The sequence below is a fragment of the Dipteris shenzhenensis genome, chromosome 8, assembly GCF_047967505.1.
Source record: "Dipteris shenzhenensis isolate YYH24624 ecotype China chromosome 8, Dip_SZ_1.0, whole genome shotgun sequence".
Taxonomy (NCBI): Eukaryota; Viridiplantae; Streptophyta; class Polypodiopsida; order Gleicheniales; family Dipteridaceae; genus Dipteris; species Dipteris shenzhenensis.
This window is the reverse complement of record NC_141603.1, coordinates 54,383,474-54,405,681: the sequence shown is the minus strand read 5'-3', so window position 1 is coordinate 54,405,681 and position 22,208 is coordinate 54,383,474. Positions and strand designations below refer to the sequence as shown.

The window sequence follows — 22,208 nt, the reverse complement described above, 5'->3', positions numbered from 1 at the left end:
GAGGTACAGACAGTAAATGAACAATGCACAAGAGAGATGTAGAAACAGCAATATATATTTGTCCAATGTGGACCAGATAATATGCAAAATGTGAGAGCTTTGATCTGTCGAATGGTGATATCGTATTAGGAGTCTGGAAGTTTTTGTATGTGCATTGATTATTGTGCTTTGAACGAGACAACTTTTAAGAACACCTTCCCTATTCTACGCAGAGGTGATAGCTTGTGTGTGAGCATGAACTATTGTGCTTTGAAAGAGACTATGTTAAGAACAACTTCCCTATTCATGAGGGCGGGGTAGATATGAAAGGTCTGGTGTCCGAGTGGTGAGGTGTGTCAAAAAGGGGGGAGATGGCTGGGTCAGTAAGGGGGGACGGGAATGTTAGGAAAGACGAGTGGGAGAGGTCGCCTGCTAAGGCCAACCTTCCCTGCAGCAGAAGCTAACCAAAGAGTATGTGCCTAGGAATCACACAGTGGACATTCAAATGCAACTTCACTTCCATGATGTGTACTATGTTGATGTGCAGACAGCAAATGAACAATGCACAAGAGAGATATATTTCCCACTGTGAGGAAATATATTGGGCTGTATCCATTGGTCAGGAATACTGGTAAAGCTGACGAAGAGAAGACTATAGCTCAGCATAGAGCTAAGCTTGGAGTAGCAGCATTCCTCAATGCAACAGCGTGCTCTTCTAAGACTTCTAAAATTAACCTTGTCTATCATTCTTAGGTGATGGGAGTACACATAACTTAACGTCTCCATGGTTGGATGAGTCCCTCAACAACAAGCTGAGGTTTTAGGCCGATGGACATTTGCCAATTAGAAATTCCTCAGCCGTACATGTCCTAATACGTGCACATATCCAGATGTCTTGACCTTTTGGCCTTCTATTATTGTTTTACTTGATGGTGCACATACCATTATTGCTAACTCCTTGAAGATGTGAGAAACAAGCTCTCCGTGACTATTTGCCTTTAGATCCAATCCTGCATAATGACAAGAGCATGGCCATTCAAGCAGGAGTCCATGTAAGCATAATTCTTATGGTCAATCGTTTTGAGCCTCAAACCGACCAGCCTGGTCGGCCAAGTCGGCTAGAGGCTAGCCCTATATAAGGGCAGTCCAGCCCCCATTTGGGGCAGGCAGTCGCCTCGCCCAGTTTGCAGGCTTTTCCAGTGCAGTTCATGTGCCCATTTACTCCCTGCAAACACCGTACAGCAGTAGTTAGTTCTGCAGTCAGCTTGTATGTTGATTTGGCAACCATGTCAACAGTAGTCAGGGCATTTCCGCCATCATTATGAATAAAGCAGTTTACTGTAGTTAGGAAGATCTCTGGTGTCTCTCATGTCGGAGTTCTCTTTCTACATTTCATCTATGTTTCCACACAGCTAGTCCCTGCATGCTACATTGGTATTAGAGCACTATGGTTCCTTTTGATCTTAAGTAGGCTGGAGGGAGTCCTGGCAGTAGAGCTTAGTTATGGGGACTCAGTTAGCAGAGGAGGGAGCATGTCTGGGTTATTATCTAATTTTGTATGGAGTATTCTGGATAACCAAGGTTTTCAGTTTTGGTTGCCGAGCTTCAATGACTTTATCACCACCCCAGCAGTTCTTCTATGTCAGTGGATCTTCTGCAGTGGGGAGTTGGTAGCCAGTTTCATGCCATTGGAGTTTTAGAGTGCAGTGCCTTCACATAAGCAGCCTAGTCAGTCCAGCAGTTCGGCTTCCAGTCTTCGCGGCAGTACCGGTTCTCAGGAGTTTTTTTTGAATTGCCGTGTTATCACAGCAGAGCATTCATTCCTCAGCCTCTTGGAGCGTTGCCAGCTCACCAGTGCCAGACTGTTATTCCCAGTTCTTTGGGAGGACAGTCAAGTTTCGTGCCATAGTTAGTGGTCATCATGATGACATGTCCTTGGCAGAAGTCACTCCCTCAGCAACATCTACCTCCATCCAGAAGTTAAGCAGGAGGGAATGTCACTAGCAGCCTTGCACTAAGCTGCATTGTGACACACATTTACTCTTAAGTTGTCCCCGTATGTTGTGACCCCATTGTGAGCCCTAGTCCAGGGACGAGTCAGGCACGAGTTACGTGGGTTGAGTTGAAGGTCAGCGTGGAGCAATCAGAGTCCAAGGTATCCACTAGAGGGGAATGCCACATGCACAAGGGTCAAAGCCCTTGTAGCAGTGACATCTGGCTAGACCCCCAGCAGCCCTGGTTGGGACCTAGCTGGGTGGGCCAGCACCGGCCCTTGAAGGCTAGTTTGGTTGGGTTGACTGACCTGACCACATGGTCGGTTAGGTCGGTCACACCGAGTAGCCTGGTCGGCCAAGTCGGCCATGGCCAGACCTATATAAGGGCAGTCCAACCCCCATTTGGGGCAGGCAGTCGCCCAGTTTGCAGGCTTTTCCAGCGCAGTTCATGCCCCCATTTACTCCCTGCAAGCTCGTATGCCAATTTGGCAACCATGTACAACACTAGTCAGGGCATCTACGCCATCATTATGAATAAAGCAGTGTACTATATTTAGGAAGGTCTCTGCTGTCTCTCATGCTTGAGTTCTCTTTCTACATTTCATCTATGTTTCCGCACAGCTAGTCCTTGCATGCTACAGTGTATCTGTATCTTCTAGACCCCCAGCAGCCCTGTTTGGGACCTAGCTGGTTGGGCCAGCACCGGCCCTTGAAGGCTAGTTTGGTTGGGTTGATTGACCTGACCACATGGTCGGCCAGGTTAGTCAAACTGACCAGCCTGGTTGGCCAAGTCGGCCATGGCCAGCCCTATATAAGGGCAGTCCAGCCCCCATTTTAATGGGGCAGGCAGGCGCCCAGTTTGCAGGCTTTTCCAGCGTAGTTCATGTGCCCATTTACTCCCTGCAAGCAGCCGTACAGCAGTAGTTCAGCTCTTATGCCGATTTGGCAACCGTGTACAACACTAGTCAGGGCATCTACACCATCATTATGAATAAAGCCGTGTACTATATTTAGGAAGGTCTCTGGTGTCTCTCATGCTTGAGTTCTCTTTCTACATTTCATCTATGTTTCTGCATAGCTAGTCCTCGCATGCTATAGTGTATCTGTATCCAACACCAGTTCCCTCTGACTGCTGCGCAGCCCCATGCTACTTGTAGGCTAGCTTCCACATCCTCTGCCAGAAGCTTCAGACTGACATGTCACCTACCCTCTCCAGCCGCCTCTTCAAGGTGCTGCTTCTACTCGATCCTGAGCTCCGTTGCAGTTCCAACTGGTGCACACTAATGGCTTTGCTGTCCTATGACCTGATCAGCTCCAGGCGCCTTTAGTCTGACCACCATACCTGCTCTGATCAGCTCCAATGCCAGCTAGGTACTTTCCCATATGTCGCCCCATATGGCAGCTTGAATGCTGCCCATGCCGCATGTGGTAGCCTTGTTTTCTCTCGCATCTCTGCCCCCCGTGGAGATCCACGTGGCATTTTTGAGATCTCCATGTTGCCCCTCCCCCATGCTCTCCTCATTGGGGGCTCACAAATGGGGAGACGACAACTTAAACTCCAATAGGGGACCTCCACTTGTGAAACTTCTCCCAAAAATCCTTTGAGTTACTACTAAAGAGAATGTTTAGTGATTCCTCCTCATTCTTGTAGATTGTAGTGAAGGGGGGAAAGGCAGATTTGGAGATGGGGAGAGAATAGCAAAGGAAGGGAGGAGAAGAGAGAAGAAGGGGAAGGAGAGAGGAAGAGAGAGAAGGATGAAGAGGCTTCAAAACGGAGTCCAAAAGAGCCCAAACGGGGCTGTAAAAGGCCCTAAGAAGGGGCTGTGAAGAGCTGTCCTTCTTGCCTCTCTCTTTTTTTTTTTTTGGGGGGGGGGGGGGGGGTCCTTAAGTCACCTAGGACAGTTAGGACTTCTAACCTAAAGACTACTAAGACACTTAGGACACTGGCTTAGCCTAACCTAACCTAACCCTCTAATTGAACCCAAATTAGGTTAACCTAATTAACCAACTAACCTAACCTAGCTAAACCCCACCTAAATAACCAGACCTACCAACCTAACTTTACCTAACTAACCCCACCCAATCGATTAGCCTAACCCTAACCTAACTAGCACCTGTTAGTTTGTGACCTTGTAGGCTAAGGTGTTCGCAGGGCAGAGGCTGGCGGAGCAGAAGGTGGCGGGGTGGAGACGGGGTTCCAGAGGTGGTGCGGCGTCAGTGTGGGCGTGGGCTGCACACGGAACGTGTTGGATGTCTCTTGTTGGGCAGAGACAGGGACTCAAGGCGACGGCCGATGCTCAGTAGGGCTCCATGCGAAGGCTAACGGGACTAGATGGCTCATAGCTTTCTGAGAAGGGTGATGGGCGGGGCGAGACGCGTCCACGTGAAGATGCGACGTGAGCAGGGATGACGACGATGCATACGGGAGCGCTGGTTGCTCACATCTTCCGGCCTGGGGATTGGTGCTCACGTTTTGGCGCCCACATTTTTTTCTCCGTAGAAAAAGTTTTGATGCCCCTTTGCCTTTGATTCAATTCTCTTGTTCAAATGACTAGAGGTCTCTCTACTCTTGCTGAAAGGTTGCTAGACCTTTGGTGGATGCTTTTGTTCTTCTTCTTTTTTTTGTTTGATGTAGCAGGTCGGGTCACACTCGATTCTCAAGGCTTTGTAATGTATACAGTTAACGCTTGTGTACGAGTTAGGTAGCAGTGACGTGGGCGGTAAGTGTTGGTGAACTAGGTCCAAGAATGGGCTCTGATACCAATGTAGTGAAGGGGGCAAAGGCAGATTTGGAGATGGCGAGAGAATAGCAAAGGAAGGGAGGAGAAGAGAGGAGAAGGGGAAGGAGAGAGGAAGAGAGAGAAGGATGAGGGGATAGAGAGATAGAGAGAGGGAGGACTCAGGAGAGAGAGTGTGAGCGTAGGCAGTAGGTAGCAGGAAGGAGGAGGGAGAGTAGATAGGATTAGATGTCACATCAATAGTGCCCAAGTACATGAGAGGATGGTACTTATATAGTACCCCCTTATTTAGACCCCTCTATCTAGCAAACACCCCCAAATACTAATTATCCTAACCCCCACTAACTTGACCCACTTTTGGCCTTCATTACATAGATGAAGTCTCTCTTCTTCCGATGGACTTGTTGGAAGGTGATGCTTGGTTTTGAATCTGACTTGATAGCACAAGGCCTTAAACTCATCATCATACCAACTGTTGCAGGGGACTGATCCAACGGGTGGTGATGGTGGATTTGGTGGTGTGGGGAAAGACGAAGAGCGGCATCATGAAGGGAGTGGGTGATCAGGGTGGATCTATCTTCTAATAGGGGTTATCATCAATATTAGCAAGCAAAGTAAAGAGGTGGACAGCGTAGCTTATGGTCAAAGTGGATCTCTTGCTAGGTGATGTAATGCTGAAAGTCAATGATCGATACAAGTCGGTCTACAGTCATGGCGCCAAAGTCTCCAAGAAGAAGAACTTCCTTGATGCTCAAGAAGTCCATGATATGTGGGTACAAGGTTGTGTACGACAAAGTTTGAGGTCTCCGGGGAGAACTGGCATATTGTGATGAAAAGGTTCTTGTTGAGGTGTGCCCCTGATTGGGATCCATAGGGTTCTGGTGTGGGGATCACATTGCTCCATTGAGACCATCTAGTGAGAGATGATCGGTATAAAATTGCAACTTTGCCTAATCCTCGTATTCTGCTCATAGACGAGTCACCACAGTGCTGGGTTTCGGATTCTGAGCTATAGCTCTAGCTCTCAGCCTACCCCCGATAGCACATGATATGTTTTATAGTTGATTTTTCTTGAGCTATTGAGCTCTCTATTTCAGCATAGTACTGAGCAAGGGTCTTAGCGCGCCCTTTGCTCTAGCCCTTTGTGGCTTGTATGAGTTTCTTTCCCTTTTGGTGAACTTTGCACTTTGTCCCATAGGCCCACGAGGCCTCCTACGGACGCTATTATATCTTTCTTTCTTTCTCTCTAGTCTCGTAATGCTAGGCCAACTCCCACGTATATCCATAGACCAATGGTACTGTGTGATCTGGGCTTTGATGAGTCTCTGTGTAGAAGACAATACCTTGTCCTAGAGAAGCTCCTTGGCTCTAACCACTAGGTTCCATTACACTTTCAAATACTTCAGGTCAGGGTCTGGTCCTATTGAGTCTCCTAGACCTTGCCTCCCTGGTAAGGTGTGTCAATTGGCGTCCGTCTCGGACTAGTCAAGAGTCGCCTCTCTCAGACTACTTCCCGCTTTTCCTCCTTACAGGTGGCATCTTTTTTTTGTGAGAGGTTCCGACTCTCCTCTACTTGCAGATTGAAATCCTCATCATACGGACGTGTGGATGCTCCCAAAGAGCTTCTCATTTCTGCAGTGCTGCTGGTCGAGCTTGGGTACCTCTGAATTGTATCGCTAGGGGCTGGTCTCTATTGGGGTCACACCTTACGAGCAATGGCCCCTCAATCCCATGCCCTTGTACCCCAAGATGCAGGTCACAAAAGTTGTGGCATCTGTGACAGCGGAGGGGGTCCGAGAAATCCCTTGGACTCTGATATTGAGAGCCTTATTGGCTCTCTGTTGCTGCTCAAGTAGAATGGCTGAAAGGTTGTCATGAAGGAGCCTGATGTTGTGATGTGGCAATGAAAGTACCTGCGTGGGGTGGGAGCTCGCTGATTTGATGTCTTTGGAGGGTAGGCATGGGGTCTTGAGCTGATGACCTTAAGAATGTGGGTTCCTCTCTTGTGAAGATGAAATCGATGATCTCATGCTGCTGGAGGCCATGTCTAGCATCCGTACTAACATTGCTTCCTCTCCCTTGGCTGCAGCTGCTAAGATGATGAAAGAGCCTCCCATGTTACAAGTACGATATCATGTGGAGAGAGAAAAAGATTTATTAACACTCCTGAAAGGCCAAAGAGGCCTATAAGACCAAACAAGACAGAGAATATCCCTGTAGGGGAACTAGTACACCCCTGATAATCTAACAAACAAAAGAATAATATAAAAACAAATCTGGGTGTGCATATCGATCTTGTGTGGCTGGGTCCTCTTAACCATGTAGACATGGTCGTGTTCAAGGTTTTAAACCAAGCATGCTTCTCGGGGTGTTGAAGCATTGAACCTCTCTTTTATTATCACCCAGCCCGGGATTTGGTGAAATTCCTCATTTCTCAAGCTTAAATGTTCACATTGAGTCCTTTCCAAACCTATTGTTTCTCAATGAATCTTTCAGATGGAAACATTACCCAGCTGGGATCCTAGTGGGAATCCTGATATTTCCAGAACATGTCCTAGATCTGCTGCTGTTAACCTCTTCTCTGCTCAGAGGGGTGGTGGACATGTGGTCACGTGAGGCAGCCTATCAGTGGGAAGCTATGGCTAATGTGCCGTGAATGGGACAGCAGGACCAGTATCCAAACTCCTGTTGGTGTATTGACTCTGTGTGGTAACCTGTGGGTCTCTTGTCTTATGGTTGTCATTCAGTGTCAATGCATCTCCCATGTAGAAGAATTCGTGATCACCTGCTGTTGAGGTCTTTGTTCAGGCACTACTCTTATGAGTCTATCTGTGTCTGGTCACAACTGTATGTCTAACCCAAAGGAGTGTTGTTAAAACCATCTATCTAGTATAATCCTGATCAAGGTATTGTGTATATTCTAGAATGGAGTAGGAATCAAGGATGAACCCATCTATGTCATGTTCTCGTCTCCACTTTTGGAAATATAATGTGATATGCAATAGCATGTTCTATTTTTCTGTTTAGTGCAGTTGTATTACTGCGATTGATCAGGTGTGTAATAGCCGTGATTTGAAAGGTTTTAGCTGCTATAGGTTCTAGAGTTATTATGAAATGGGTGTGGGTGCTTTACAAGGAACGAGCTGAGATTGTAAACTGGATTAATCAGGTGGTGCTGAAAGGCTTGTTGTCGATGCTGCTGTTGAGCTTGCGTCACGAGGACATCATGTTCAGATATTCACAGCACATCACGATGAGAACAGATGTTTTGAGGAGACAAAAAACGGTATTAATTGAACCCTTTTCCTGAACAAGGTTATATTGAAAGTTAGAGGCGTTTGATTTGAGGCAAGTATGGTACATGACTAGAATGCTCTAGAGTTTCAGAGGAATAAGATGGCATTCCTTTTCTCATTATTTCTTGTTTTGGAGGGGAGTCATACAAATCAGCAATATAGTTGCACACGAATTCGTATGAACCATAAAACTAAAATGGAAAATGTGGGAGTAAGTGTACTCATGCAACAAATTTCTTTGGTAAAGATCAAGGATGCCTCTTACACACATTAGAGACGTTTGGTACATTGAGCAAGTACCAGGATACCTCTGACAGTAAGACACTTTGCTTTTCTAATTTTTGAGGAAAAGGAAAGTAACGTTTTGCTTGAATACTTCTCTTCTCAAGGCAATTGTCGTCTTCTCTACAGAACAGGCTACATAAGATGAGTGAGGTGAAATGTGCTTCGAGTCATGCCTGGTGTGGTCATGGTCAGTTCTAAAGCTAGCTACATGCTGTGAATATTTCATTGGTGGAAATTAATGTGTTTCGTTTTTATCTTATTCATCGAATTTTTTCCTGAAACTTTGACAATGCTACAATTAATCTCTGCTTTTCTTTTTTTTGAGAAAGGGAAAGAGGCAAGATAATTTTTTTAATTCAGCCTTTACCTGAATCAGTTTCCACTTCTGTTAGCCATACTGTTCGCATCATATTTGCCTGTCAATTTTAGGTATTGTGTGTGCTGATTTGGACATTAAGAATTTTGTACGTAGTTGAAGATCTATGAATTTATGAGGGGCTTCAACCTACAATGCATTTCCTATCGGGCATAAGCATAACCTTCCTATATATCTTGCTATGTGCATATTTGTGATCTGTTCAGTAATCATTTGACTTGTAAAAATTCAATGTTTGACTTGTCATGCTCTGCAGGAAAGCTGCTTATTACTGTCTATGGCGATTTCCTACCTCGACATGTCTTCTACCGGTTTCATGCCCTTTGTGCCTACATACGCTGTGTTTATGTAGCTCTATGTATGATACTCCATTGGCCATCTTTTGATGTGATTTTTGCAGATCAAGTATCAGCTGTTATTCCTGTCTTCAAGCATACTTCTTCAAAGGTGACTCAGGATGCCTTGATCATACATTATTGTAATTTTATTTTTAAGAGAATTACTCTTATATAAAACAAAGTATCTTATTTTTAAAGGGAAAGATGTTTCTGTTAATTGAGATAATAATGCAAAAAAGTGGCTCCAATTAGGAAATGGCATACTTGAGGCTGAAAAATTCATATTGTTCATGGGTTTTCCCTTGAAACAAAAAATATTGAATAGACCTAACGATCAACCAACTTGGCTAATGCAAGATACTGCCATATCCGTCCATGCGTTCTGTTAGTCAAAAATAGATCTCACATCTGGGTATACAAGAAAATACCCCTGTGCAGTTTTGAATATGCTTTGCAATCGTCTATGACATGCAAAAAAAATCCACTTGGCCATACGATAGGATGGTAAGCAGTGCTAGGTGTGAGTAAAGTACCCACTGCTGTAAATATCTCCTGCCAAAAGTGACCCATAAATTTTGCATCTCTTTCATTGACAATTTCCTAAGGGAAACCATGATGCTTAAAGACATGCTCAATGAATTGCCAAGCAACCTGTGATGCTGAATACCGGGTCTTAGTGGGTATGAAATGGGCCTGTTTTGTCATTCTATCCACCACAACAAAGATGCTGTCCCATCCCCTCTCTGTAGAAGGCAGTCTTGTGATGAAATCCATTGCTATGTGCATCCATTTGCCCTTTGGAATGGGTAATGACTGCAAGAGACCTACGGGTAATTTGCTGTCCACTTTATTCTGTTGACAAGGCAAGCATTAAGCCACGTATTTAACCACATCTCTCGGCATGCCTTCCCAGGTAAAGCTCTGCTTGATTCTTTCATATGTTTTAGTGATAGCCGGCCCAGCCATGGGAGAGGAGTGCATTTCTTGCAAAACCAACTGGCGGTTTTTTGAGTCTAGCTCTAAATAAATCTTGTCTTGGCACCACAACAGCCCATTATGCAATTTGAAATCTGGATGACCCTAACTGGAAGGCTTTTGCAAATCTGAAAATATGGGAGCTGCCTTAGAATTCTGCATATACTCTTCTTGAATGCCATGAATCCGCTCTTGATATATGGTAGAGATAGCAGACAAAGTGCAAGCTCACATCTTGGACAAGGCATCTGCAACCACATTTTCCTTCCCTTTTCTGTACGAAAAGTACTCAATGTCAAAATCATAGGATTGGACTGCAGCCAACCACCTCTTCTGCTTATATGACAAATTTGGCTCGGTGAGGAAGAATCTGAGTGTCCTATGATCTGTTTTCACCTTAATTTTACTTCCGTACAGATAGTGGTGCCATTTCTTGAAAGCATGCAAGATAGCCAGCATCTCCTGATCATAAACATGGTAATTGAGTTCTTTGGCATCAACCTTCCTGCTTTCAAGGCTATTACCCCGTGTTCTTGACCTCAGAACAGCCCCCAATCCTTTGCCACTGGCATCTGCCTCCACAATGAAAGGACGCGAAAAATTAGGGCATACCAAGACATGTGCATGAGTGAGAGCAAATTTCAGGTCTTCAAAGCTGCGTTGTGCTTCCTTTGACCACCGAAAAGCATCCTTCTTTAAGAGGTCAGTAAGAGGAGCTGCCCTCTTGGCAAATTTGCGAATAAAGTGCCTATAGAAGGAAGCAAGACCTAAAAATCCTCTCAACTAGGTGGGATTTTGTGGCTGTGGCTAATCTTTGATGCATTTCACCGTTGTGGGATCCACTCGAATGCCACGTCTACTCACAATGTACCCTAGGTACTCAACCTCCTTTGCCATTAAAGTGCATTTGCTGGCTTTTGTATAAAGCTGATGCATCCTCAAAATTTCCAGCACTTGCTTCACATGCTTAATGTGCTCTTGTCCACCCTTGCTGTAAATGAGTATATCATCAAAGAAAACCAGCACGCATCTGAAAAGAAGTGGCTGCAATATCTTGTTCATTAGTGCCTGGAAGCTGGCCGGTGCATTAGTCAATCCAAAAGGCATCACCTTGAATTCATACAAGCCCTGTTCTGTGCGGAAGGCCGTCTTGTGAATGAAACCGGCCTCTTATCACTCAGAGGGCAGTGGAACTAAACCGTTAATCACTTCAGCACTTATTTACAGCTCACAAAGCATATATCACAACCATTAACCGTTGCATGATCACCATTTGGCATTTACCCATTTGTTCACAAACAAAACCATTGAAAAAGGGATGGAGGCTAGAATGCCCCTGCTCAACAAACATAGACAAGTGCACCCAATTGGCCCCAAACACCGTGGCGCCCCTTTCGGTATTTCTTTATATTTCACAGTGAAATGATTACAAGTTGCATTTGGGAGACCTTCCCTGCAACTGAGCACGCAGCCCCAATTCACTAAGCCTTCGCAAGGCTTTCAAGCATAGAACACCATCACATAAGTGCACGTAACTCATAGGCTCAATCCAAAGGCATTCTCTTTTTCGAGTGCAATTCCATTGGCTGTCCAGATGCAATCACACTGCACCCCAGCTGCACTCTCTTTGAGTGGTTTCCAGACGGCATTCACAAAGCTTTTCAAAGCTCCAAAATAAAATCAGCAATGTACCCAACCAAAGAATGACTCATGTAGCACTGCCTGGGCACCTGTGAGCCAAGAAAGAGGCGGCACACGAGGCCAACCAATAGCTTATGGCAAAAAGAAATTGGAGCATGAAAATCACAACTCACCAAGCCGTGAAAACTCGAACCAAGTCCTCAATCGCCAAGAGGACATAGTGGCCAGTGCCCAATTGCATTCTCAGCCAAAGAGGAGTGCAAAGGCATGAAGAAAGAGCATTTACAAGAGCCGACCAGCAAGAATTCCACTGAAAAATGCAAAAAGGAGCACTTCTGTCGCGAAGAAATGGGAGTTCTTGGGCTCAAAAGAAGCGTGCTTCAGAGAGGAATGCATTGAGAAGGTTTTGGAGAAGTTTCATAGCCGGAAAGTCCTCCAAAACTGAGACAGACCAGTCAACTAGCGCGTGGGACCACTCGAAATTCAACAGAAAGCTGTAGCTTTGCAAGAGGAGAGGCCCAGGAGGCGGTAGAAGCAAAAAGGTCTAGAAAAAGCCACTTTTGCAAATTCGACCAGCAAAAGAAGTGCTCAGCTTTGCCCGTTCTACCAAACGCACGGAGGGAAAAGCATATCACTACGAAGGGGAGGCAGAGGGGAAGCCATCGGGCCAAACGGAAGTCGAGGAATCCAGACGGGTGAGGAGTTATGAAGAAAAACGAAATTCAGCTGAAAGAGGCTGAAAAACCAGTCCAAAATCTCAACAAAGGGAGAAGATGAGAGAGAAAACCACACATGTGAAGTTTAGAAGGCCCAGGAAGGTCCAGGAATGGCAAAGGAGCATGTAGAAGGCACTAGAGCCACCTGGAACTCTAAGGGGGCCACTGAAGGTACATGGCCCTCTAGGGGGGCCCATTAAAAATGCCACATCATCATTTTCCAACAACCACTCTTTTAATTCCTTGGAATGCCTTTGCGCCTAGGGATTAATTACGCTTATGTGGTAGGCACCATGCCGCGTTTAAATACACATTATTAAGCCCATGCTTGGACTTTTAAAACCAAAGTTGTCACGGTCTTGTAGTACATTAAAGTACTTAGAAAATCACGCCCCCGTGACATACCCCTCTCTTGAAACAGCAAACCACAGTTTGCTGCCCCAAAACACAGGAGTGAGCATGAAATATAGTGTAAAAGAGTATACAAGAAAGCCGCAGCTATAGTATACAGAGACAGTGAATATATGGCTAGGAGAGACATGCATCCATCCATATACACTGCTCAAAATCTATGTGATCGTCGGCGATCAATAGTCAAGATGCATCAATATCATGAAGTCTCACAGTAGAAATACTGTCAGCTCAGTATCTCGGATGAAACATACAGTGTCATCAAGCGACCGCATGAAATCACGGTGAGCCCGTCTGTACTGAGGGAGTGGAGGTGCTACCTCCCTCTCGAACACCAGGTAATGCTCCAGACGCTCGCTCTGCTGAACTACCTATAGGACCTCGGACCGCAGTCGGCCCTAACTGGAAAGCATCAAGGTAAAGCTGCAATATCCCAGGTGAATTTGCCAGTTCACCTTCCTCCATCCATTTCGCATCAAGTGATGGGTAATTTTGAAAATTTACCAAGTAGCGACGGATAACTTTACCCTTGAGCTTTCTATCTCTGTGTGCCAGAATATGCTTTGGGACCGGAAGTTCATCCTGTTCTTCCACTTCAGGTTGCACCTCATCAGGTAAATCCTCGGGAATATCTCCATGATATTGCTTTAATAAGCTCACATGAAAGGCATTATGTATCTTCCAATGCAAAGGCAACTTCAGCCTATAAGCTACCTCGTTTATCTTTTCGGAAACCTGGAAAGGACCATAGTAACGCATGTTCAGCTTTGTGTATAACCTTTCCTTGCCTTTCTTATTTTTCAGCCTTGCCTTCTGAAAACGCAGCAAAACCCAATCACCTTTTGTGAATACCAATTCCCTGCGATGCTTATCTGCTGCTCTTTTCTGCTTGTCCTGACTTCTTTGCAAGGCATATTTGATCTCCTTGTAAGCCTCTTCAAGGCTTTCCACAAGACGATCAGCTTCGAAGATTTTCTCTTTTATATGCAAAATGGGAGGTATCTTCCTGGCACCTTCCACTATTTCAAAAGGTGCTTTACCTGTGGATGTGTGCACCGTATTATTGTAGGCATATTCCAGCAAAGGCAAATAATGCTCCCATTTGCTTTTGTGGTATGAGACATAGCATTTAAACATATCCAAGATGGTATAGTTTTCCTGCTCCGATTGTCCATCAGACTGAGGGTGAAAAGATGACGAAAAATTCAGCATAGTGCCCATATTTTCAAACAGCCCTCTCCAAAAGAGGCTGGTCATCCTTGGATCTCTATCACTGATTATGGATTCAGGCATCCCATGATACTTGAAGACATGCTGCAGAAACAATTTGGCCATTTGATCTGCTGTAATTTTCTTTCTTATTAGCACAAATCGGGCTTGTTTGCTAAACCTGCAAATTATTGTCCACAATCCATCATGTCTAGTAGGAGTACGTGGAAGATCAAACACAAAATCCATAGCTATGCTTTGCCATGGTCTATCCGGAATTGGCAAAGGTGTAACAACCCAGGTGCCTTCTGCCTGTCAAACTTTACTTTCTGACAAATAATGCGTGTTCTCACATATTCTTCCACATCTTTCCTCAAAGATGGCCAATAAAAGTATTGCTCCACTATTGTAATTGTTGCTGTAATTCCCCTATGTCCTGCGTAAGAAGGAGCATGACTTTCCATTATGACTTTTTGTCGCATCTGATCAGTGACACAGAGTCGTCCATGCATCAAAATGAAACCCTCTTTCAACATATGGTGATCATGCCTTTGACCTTCAGAAAGCTGATCATAAATAGTTGAAAAATCAGCATCATTAACATATTGATCTTTCATCACATCTAACACATTGTTGTAAGCAATGCTCACTGCTGAAACACTGGGTTTCTTGGAGACTGCTTCAGGCTGTGGTTTCCTGGAAAGTACATCAGCCACGACATTTTTGTTACCCGGCACATGTACAATTTGAAAATGAAACATTGAGAGGAAGTTAGCCCATCTCATGTGCTTTTCAGATAATTTTCTTTGCGTGAGAAAATATCTAAGTGACTGATGATCTGCCTGCACATAAAAATCAGCTCCAAGAAGGTAATGTTTCCATGTGGTCAAAGCATGTATCACTGCTAACATTTCCTTCTCGTATGTGTGTAAGTACAATTCAGCATCTTTGAGAACTCTACTCTCATATGCAACCACTCTGCCATCGTGCATCAAAGTGCCTCCTATGCTGTTCCCACATGCATCACAAGTTACAGCAAAGGGTTTTGCAAGATTTGGCAAGATAATAACGGGTTCAGAACACAACTTTTGCTTCAGGTCTTCAAAAGCTGCATTTTCCTTTGGTCCCCACTGAAACGATACAGCTTTCTTTTGTAAAGCATGCAAGGGAGAAGCAATTTCTGCAAAGTACTTTATAAACCTCCGATAGTATGAACACAACCGAAGAAAGCTTCTGACTTCATGCAGATTTTTCAAAATTGGCAAACTCCTTATGGCCTCAACTTTTGCAGGATCCATCTTGACTCCATCCTTTGACACTATATGACCGAGAAAATGAATCTCATGCATAAAGAACTCACTTTTTTTGGTGTTTATTAATAGCTTGTGTCTTTTCAACTCTTGAAACACAACAGTGAGGTGTTTCCTGTGCTCCTGCTCATTTTTAGAGAACACAATGATGTCATCGAAGAAAGTGCCCACAAACTTTCTGTGTGCTCAAAAATTCTGTCCATCATTCTATTGAAAGTGGCAGGTGCATTAGTCAAACCAAAAGGCATCACAAGGAACTCATATAAGCCAAATGAAGTGCGGAAGGCAGTCTTGTAGACATCTTCAAGCCGTATCCTTATCTGATGGTATCCACTTTTAAGGTCAATACGACTGAACATTAAGGAACCTTCCAACCGATCCAATACATCATCAATGCGTGGAATTGGAAAACGGTTCTTAATTGTGACTTTATTCAAAGCCCTATAATCAATACACATTCTTCAACTGCTATCCTTCTTTTGCACAAGCAACACAGGGGACAGTAAGGAGAATTACTTGGCTGTATTAATTCATTTTCCAAGAGTTCCTTCACTTGTGACATTATCTCTTCCTGTTGTGCCTTACTGACACGATAGGGAGGTATATTAGGCGGTGAGCTTCCTGGAATTATATCAATTTGATGATCCTCGGGCCTCTTGGGAGGTAATTCTTGAGGAAGTGCATCTGAGAAACAATCCTGAAAATTTGAAATAAAAGCATCATTAAGGCTTTCCTGCCTTCTCCTTTGAGGAGTTGTGGAGCTCTCTTGCTCATGGGTACTCACCATGTTTATGGTTGTAATATTCAGCTGTCAAAAAGTGCAGCGAAGATATCCTTTCACCAAACTATCGAGGCCCACTTCTTGAGAAAGAGTGTGTGGTATCCCAGCAATGGAACCAATGAAACCGGCCTCTAATCACTCAGAGGGCAGTGGAACTAAACCTTTAATCACTTCAGCACTTATTTACAGCTCACAAAGCATATATCACAACCATTAACCATTGCATGATCACCATTTGGCATTTACCCATTTGTTCACAAACAAAACCACTGAAAAAGGGATGGAGGCTAGAATGCCCCTGCTCAACAAACATAGACAAGTGTACCCGATTGGCCCTAAACACCGTGGCGCCCCTTTCGGTATTTCTTTATATTTCACAGTGAAAGTTTCCAGATGGCATTCACAAAGCTTTTCAAAGCTCCAAAATAGAATCAGCAAAGTACCCAACCAAAGAATGACTCATGTAGCACTGCCTGGGCACCTGTGAGCCAAGAAAGAGGCGGCACACGAAGCCAACCAATAGCTTATGGCAAAAGGAAATTGGAGCAGCAAATTCACAACTCACCAAGCCCTAAAAACTCGAACGAAGTCCTCAATCGCCAAGAGGACATAGTAGCCAATGCCCAATTGCATTCTCAGCCAAAGAGGATGCAAAGGCATGAAGAAAGAGCATTTACAAGAGCCGACCAGCAAGAATTCCACTGAAAAATGCAAAAAGGAGCACTTCTGTCGCGAAGAAATGGGAGTTCTTGGGCTCAAAAGAAGCGTGCTTCAGAGAGGAATGCATTGAGAAGGTTTTGGAGAAGTTTCATAGCCGGAAAGTCCTCCAAAACTGAGAAAAACCAGTCAACCAGCGCGTGGGACCACTCGAAATTCAACAGAAAGCTGTAGCTTTGCAAGAGGAGAGGCCCAGGAGGCGGTAGAAGCAAAAAGGTCTAGAAAAAGCCACTTTTGCAAATTCGACCAGCAAAAGAAGTGCTCAGCTTTGCCCGTTCTACCAAACGCACGGAGGGAAAAGCATATCACTATGAAGGGGAGGCAGAGGGGAAGCCATCGGGCCAAACGGAAGTCGAGGAATCGAAACGGGTGAGGAGTTATGAAGAAAAACGGAATTCAGCTGAAGGAGGCTGAATTACCAGTCCAAAATCTCAACAAAGGGAGAAGATGAGAGAGAAAACCACACATGTGAAGTTTAGAAGACCCAAGAAGGTCCAGGAATGGCAAAGGAGCATGTAGAAGGCACTAGAGCCACCTGGAACTCTAGGGGGGCCACTGAAGGTACATGGCCCTCTAGGGGGGCCCATAAAAAATGCCACATCATCATTTTCCAACCACCACTCTTTTAATTCCTTGGAATGCCTTTGGGCCTAGGGATTAATTACGCTTATGTGCTAGGAACCATGCCGTCTTTAATTACACATTATTAAGCCCATGCTTGGACTTTTAAAGCCAAAGTTGTCACGGTCTTGTAGTACTTTAAAGTACTTAGAATTTCACGCCCCCGTGACATGTGTTCATCTTCTTCTTTCACCTTGATTTGATGATAACCATACCTCAAATCTTTCTTCATGAAAATTGAGTGCTCTTGAGTTCTTCCAACAGGTCATCTATCCTAGGGATTGGAAACATGTTCTTGATAGTGGCCTTATTAGATCCCTGTAATCAATGCACATGCGGTACGATCCATCCTTCTTCTTCACCAGAAGCACCGGGGAGGCAAAAGAAGTGCTATGAGAGATGAACTTCTTCTCAAGCAATTCCCGCACTTGTACTATCACTTCCTCTCGCTCATTCTTAGAGAGACGGTATGGGGCACATCAGCAAACTCCGATAGCAACTGCTGCATTTCACAATCCTCAACACGAGGAATGCTACCCCCCTGAGATAGTGACACATTCAATGCATAGAGGGCATGCTCCTTCCTGAGCTCTTTGGCCAATTGCCTTGCTGAAATGACCTGCAATTTAGGAGTGGTAGTGCCATGCAATGCTACAGCTCTACCCTTGTGGACAAAGCTGAGTGATAGGGCATTTAAATCCATGCTGATTTTACCTAAAGATTTTAGCCAATCGCAGCCCAGGACAGCATTTATTGGGCCCATATCCTGTGCCAAGAGATCCCCAACAAATTCATAATCCTCAGAGAGCTTGATCCTTGCATCTTGGCAACAAAATTTACTGACCAAATGTTGTCCCTTTTGCCACCTCTACTCTCAGCCCCTGATTAATCTCAGTAGCAATTAGTCCCACCTTCTGTAAGGTCTTACAATTGATGAAACTATGAGTGCTACCATTGTCCACAAGCATGTGAATAGTCGTGCCATTAATTTGTCCTTTCAATTTGATGCACTTTTGGCACCCATCAAGGCATGAAAAGAGATACCATAAATTGTTTGCTGCGCATCCCAATAGATCTCCTCCTCGTCCACAGGAGCATTTCCATTTGTATCCTCTCGTTCAAGAAAAGGCATAGCAACCTGATGCTCCACATGAAAGACTTTAGGCCAACGGCCTTGCATGTTACATGTGGGCTCAGTGTCATCGGATTGTATACCATGCATATTATGTTCATTAGCACCACCGGGATCGAAGGGGAAATCAGCCCCCTTCGTGGCTCCAACATTTGGAGCTTCTTCCACGACCTGTGCACCCTTTGAATCATCATGAGTGGCATACAAAATCTCAGAAGCATCCATTAAATCCTCATCATCCGATATCTCAATAATCATGCTGAGTTTTGCAGTACCACTGCTACGCATTTTGCAAACTTCCCGATGCTCAGGAGTCCACTTCTCACCACACTTAAAGCATTAGTTTGCCCGCTTTCTGCTGTCCATAAGTGTTGTTTAAATTCTGATTTTTCATTTCCAACACTTGGATTAGCTCCTGGCGTAGCATCAAATGACCTGTATGGCTTAGCATATGGCATCTTGTTGCTTGTAACAGTGGGAAACCTCGGAAATGGTGCTGCTACTGATTTTCTTTCATGCCAATCAGTCACCTTAGGCTTCTCAGCCTCATTTCCATTCCCATATGCGCTGCCCGTTGTCATCTTATACTTGCTAGCATATTTGGGCTCAAATACCTGTGCCAATTGGGCTGCACGCTCAATTGTTCAAGGGTTATGTGCCTTTACATCTGCAGTGAGAGAAGGACTCAATCCTTAGATGAAACACAACAAACTTCCCTCTCTCAGATACGTCCTGTACAAACAAGGAAAGTCTCCAAAAACATTGCAAGTACTCTTGGACAGTGCCAGATATTGCTCCAGTATGAGTGGGGATACAAATGTGGTGATCATCAACTCCTTGAACTCTTTCCATGTGGCTGGTCTCTAAGGCGAGTCCCTCATATAACGCCACCAAGTATGTGCATAGTCTTGCATGTGCATACTTGCAAAGATTATGTGATCCTCATCCTGCTTTGGGTAGAAGCGGAAATAATCTTTCAACTTCATAAGCTAGTCCTCCAGCTCATTAGGCATGCGAGTGTTTCCTTTGAACTTATGCACTGTGAGTTTGTCCTTGATATCCTTGGCCCAAAGATTCGAACAGTGAAATACCAAGGGGACCGGAAAGAGTGAGTGTAGCATAGTGCATATGGATATGCATAAAGCATTCCCTATTCTATCCTAGCCTATCTTATTCAATTTGATTAAGTATCTTCAGATTTAGGTTTGAAATCATTCATGAGTTCTCCTCCATCTCAATAGACCGCTCCCTACTTCGGAGGTGTCATACACTGTGCCGCATTATGCTTCACTCTCCCCTCTCCCTCTCAGTCAGCCCACCCTCCCACACCCCATTGGGACTGCCTCATCCATTCCACTGTGATCTCCGTTCCTCACTCAGCCACTGTCCAGTTTTCGGACTCAGTCCCACTCTTTCATGCCACAGTCACCACAGTTTCAGCATGGACATGGGTGGACTGACACACCAGAGGCCCGTGAGACCCTACTCACGGAGATATATAGTTTTCGTGAGCGTGAGATGGAGTTGGCTCGCTTTGCACGGGAGCAGGTCTGCTTCAACTAGGAGTAGAGCCGTATCATACAGGAGCAGGCTAGGGCCATTCGGGAGCAGGCGGGTCTTATTCAGGGACTCAGATAGGATATCATGCAGCTCCGACAGGAGGTCACAACCATACACACTGCCCTAGGGAGTACCCCGGTGGTCGAGGCACAGATTGCGAGCATGCAATCTGCTATTGAGGAGACTTCCAGATGGGCTGACGTGGCCAAACGGGAACTCGCAAGGGTCACCGTTTCGGCTACCCTCATGGAGCAGCAGCAGAGAGCCAGTAAGGCTCTCAACATCAGAGTACGCGGGATCCCACGCACTGAGGCTACACCGATGGTAGATGCGACTGCGTTCGTGACCGCTACCCTGGGTGTGGCTGAGCACATGATAGAGAGGGCATGGCGGGTGGGGAGAGATCCCAACGGAGAGCAACCCCTGATCATACGATTTCATGACACTCAGGCACGACTTTCAGCTCTACGACGCAGGTCAATCCTTCGAGATCAGCCAACGATCTCTATGGATGAGGACCTCACACCTCTACAGGTTCAGGAGAGGCGCTCTTTGCTGCAGCAACGGGATCAGGCCCGAAAGGAGGGGAAGTGGGCAGTGGTACGAGAGGGATGACTTCTTACAGGCCCCCGTAGGACACCTGTCCCCTCCCCTACATAGGGAAGCGGGGCCTATGAGACTCAGATATCCGAGACCCTGTCCTGCACCATTTGGAACTGTAATGGTACCTTATGGTCAGAACCAGGGAACTTCTCGGAATCCTATACATGCCACGACATAGTCTTCTATACAGAGACACATTAGAGTCCAAAGCGACCTCTCCCAATAGTCAGCGGATATACATGGGAGTCTGCCTACAGAGATGAGACGAGGGGTACAGGAGGAGTTCGAGGTTTAGGTGGAGTTGCAGTCCTTTTCAAATCCACACTTCGGGGGATCATTTCAGTAGAGCAGAGAGATACACATTTCAGATTTCTTTGGATGCGGATACGACACATGGACAGCCAGGATCTGTTTGTCACAGTTTGCTACTTCCCCCCCGGAGACCTCCCACTTTGCCAGAGATATTCGAGGTGATGATGAGACATCCCTATTTGCTGCCCTTTATCAGTCCATCGTTGACTTTTCTAGCTGCGGAGAAGTCCTTCTAGTGGGGGACTTCAACGCGAGGACAAGGGTCCGTCAGGTACCACTTCTTGATTTCAAAGATGATTCCACTCTACTGGCAGATGTTGACCTTGAGGAGGTAGGTATGCTACGGGTTTCGGTTGACAGGCGAGGTCCACTCTCATCCTATGGGTAGGCCCTATTAGACCTAGGCAGAATACATGATCTCATTATCTGTAGCACCTCTCCCTCCAGGGGCTGATCATACATACCTTTTCTTTCGCATCTCCACCTCCCTTCGCACAGTACCTTCCACCCCACTCAGTGCTTACTCCACCTACCACGATATACACTTTGATCGGGATCACTCACCTTCTTACTCTGGCCGTCTGTACATACTTCTCGCTTATATTGACTTCATACCCCTTTTAGAGGATCGTGCTGCCCTTGTCACCCGCTCACTACACGAGGCTGCCATTCACGCTTTTCCCCACACCACCCGCTCCACCCGCCCACCACCCCCTGGAACCGTACCCTGTAATAGTTGGTACGATGATGAGTGTAAGGCCTTACGCCGTCAACTCAGATTCAAAACCAAAAACAGTCTTCCGAGCGCACCAGATACGCTACGTGAATACCGTAGACTGGTACGGAGGAAGAAACTAGACTTCGTTCGTCGAAACGAGGAGGAGCTACTGAATATTTTGTTTAGTAACAACTCTAAGGACTTCTGGCAGAGATTTCTAGAAGGACGGTCCCCTCCGCCACTCACTGACACCTAGATCTGGTTTGATTATGCACGCACACTTTATGACATCCCAAATCAGCCAGTCCCTAGCCTCTCACACATGCCTCGTTCCACATCCTGCACCCTCTTCACTAGAGGAGGGGTAAAGGATGCTGTAATGAAACTTCATAATGGCCGAGCGAAGGATCACGAGGGACTATGCACTGAGTTCATTGCATATGGGATTAACCTCCTAGCCCCGATCTTAGCAAAGCTTTTTAATGAAGCGGTTTGT

The 22,208-nt window shown here is 45.4% G+C and overlaps 1 protein-coding gene across 1 annotated transcript in view; it reads left to right on the top strand.

Annotated features, from left to right (window-relative positions):
• Window positions 1–22,208, top strand: part of LOC147899683 (UDP-Glycosyltransferase superfamily protein) — a 92,449-nt gene that overhangs the window by 2,518 nt on the left and 67,723 nt on the right. Inside the window, exons 2-3 of the mRNA XM_087378188.1 lie at window positions 7,881–7,997; window positions 8,925–9,115. Of these exons, the coding sequence (XP_087234314.1) occupies window positions 7,881–7,997; window positions 8,925–9,115 (308 nt within the window). The remainder of the gene's footprint in view (window positions 1–7,880; window positions 7,998–8,924; window positions 9,116–22,208) is intronic.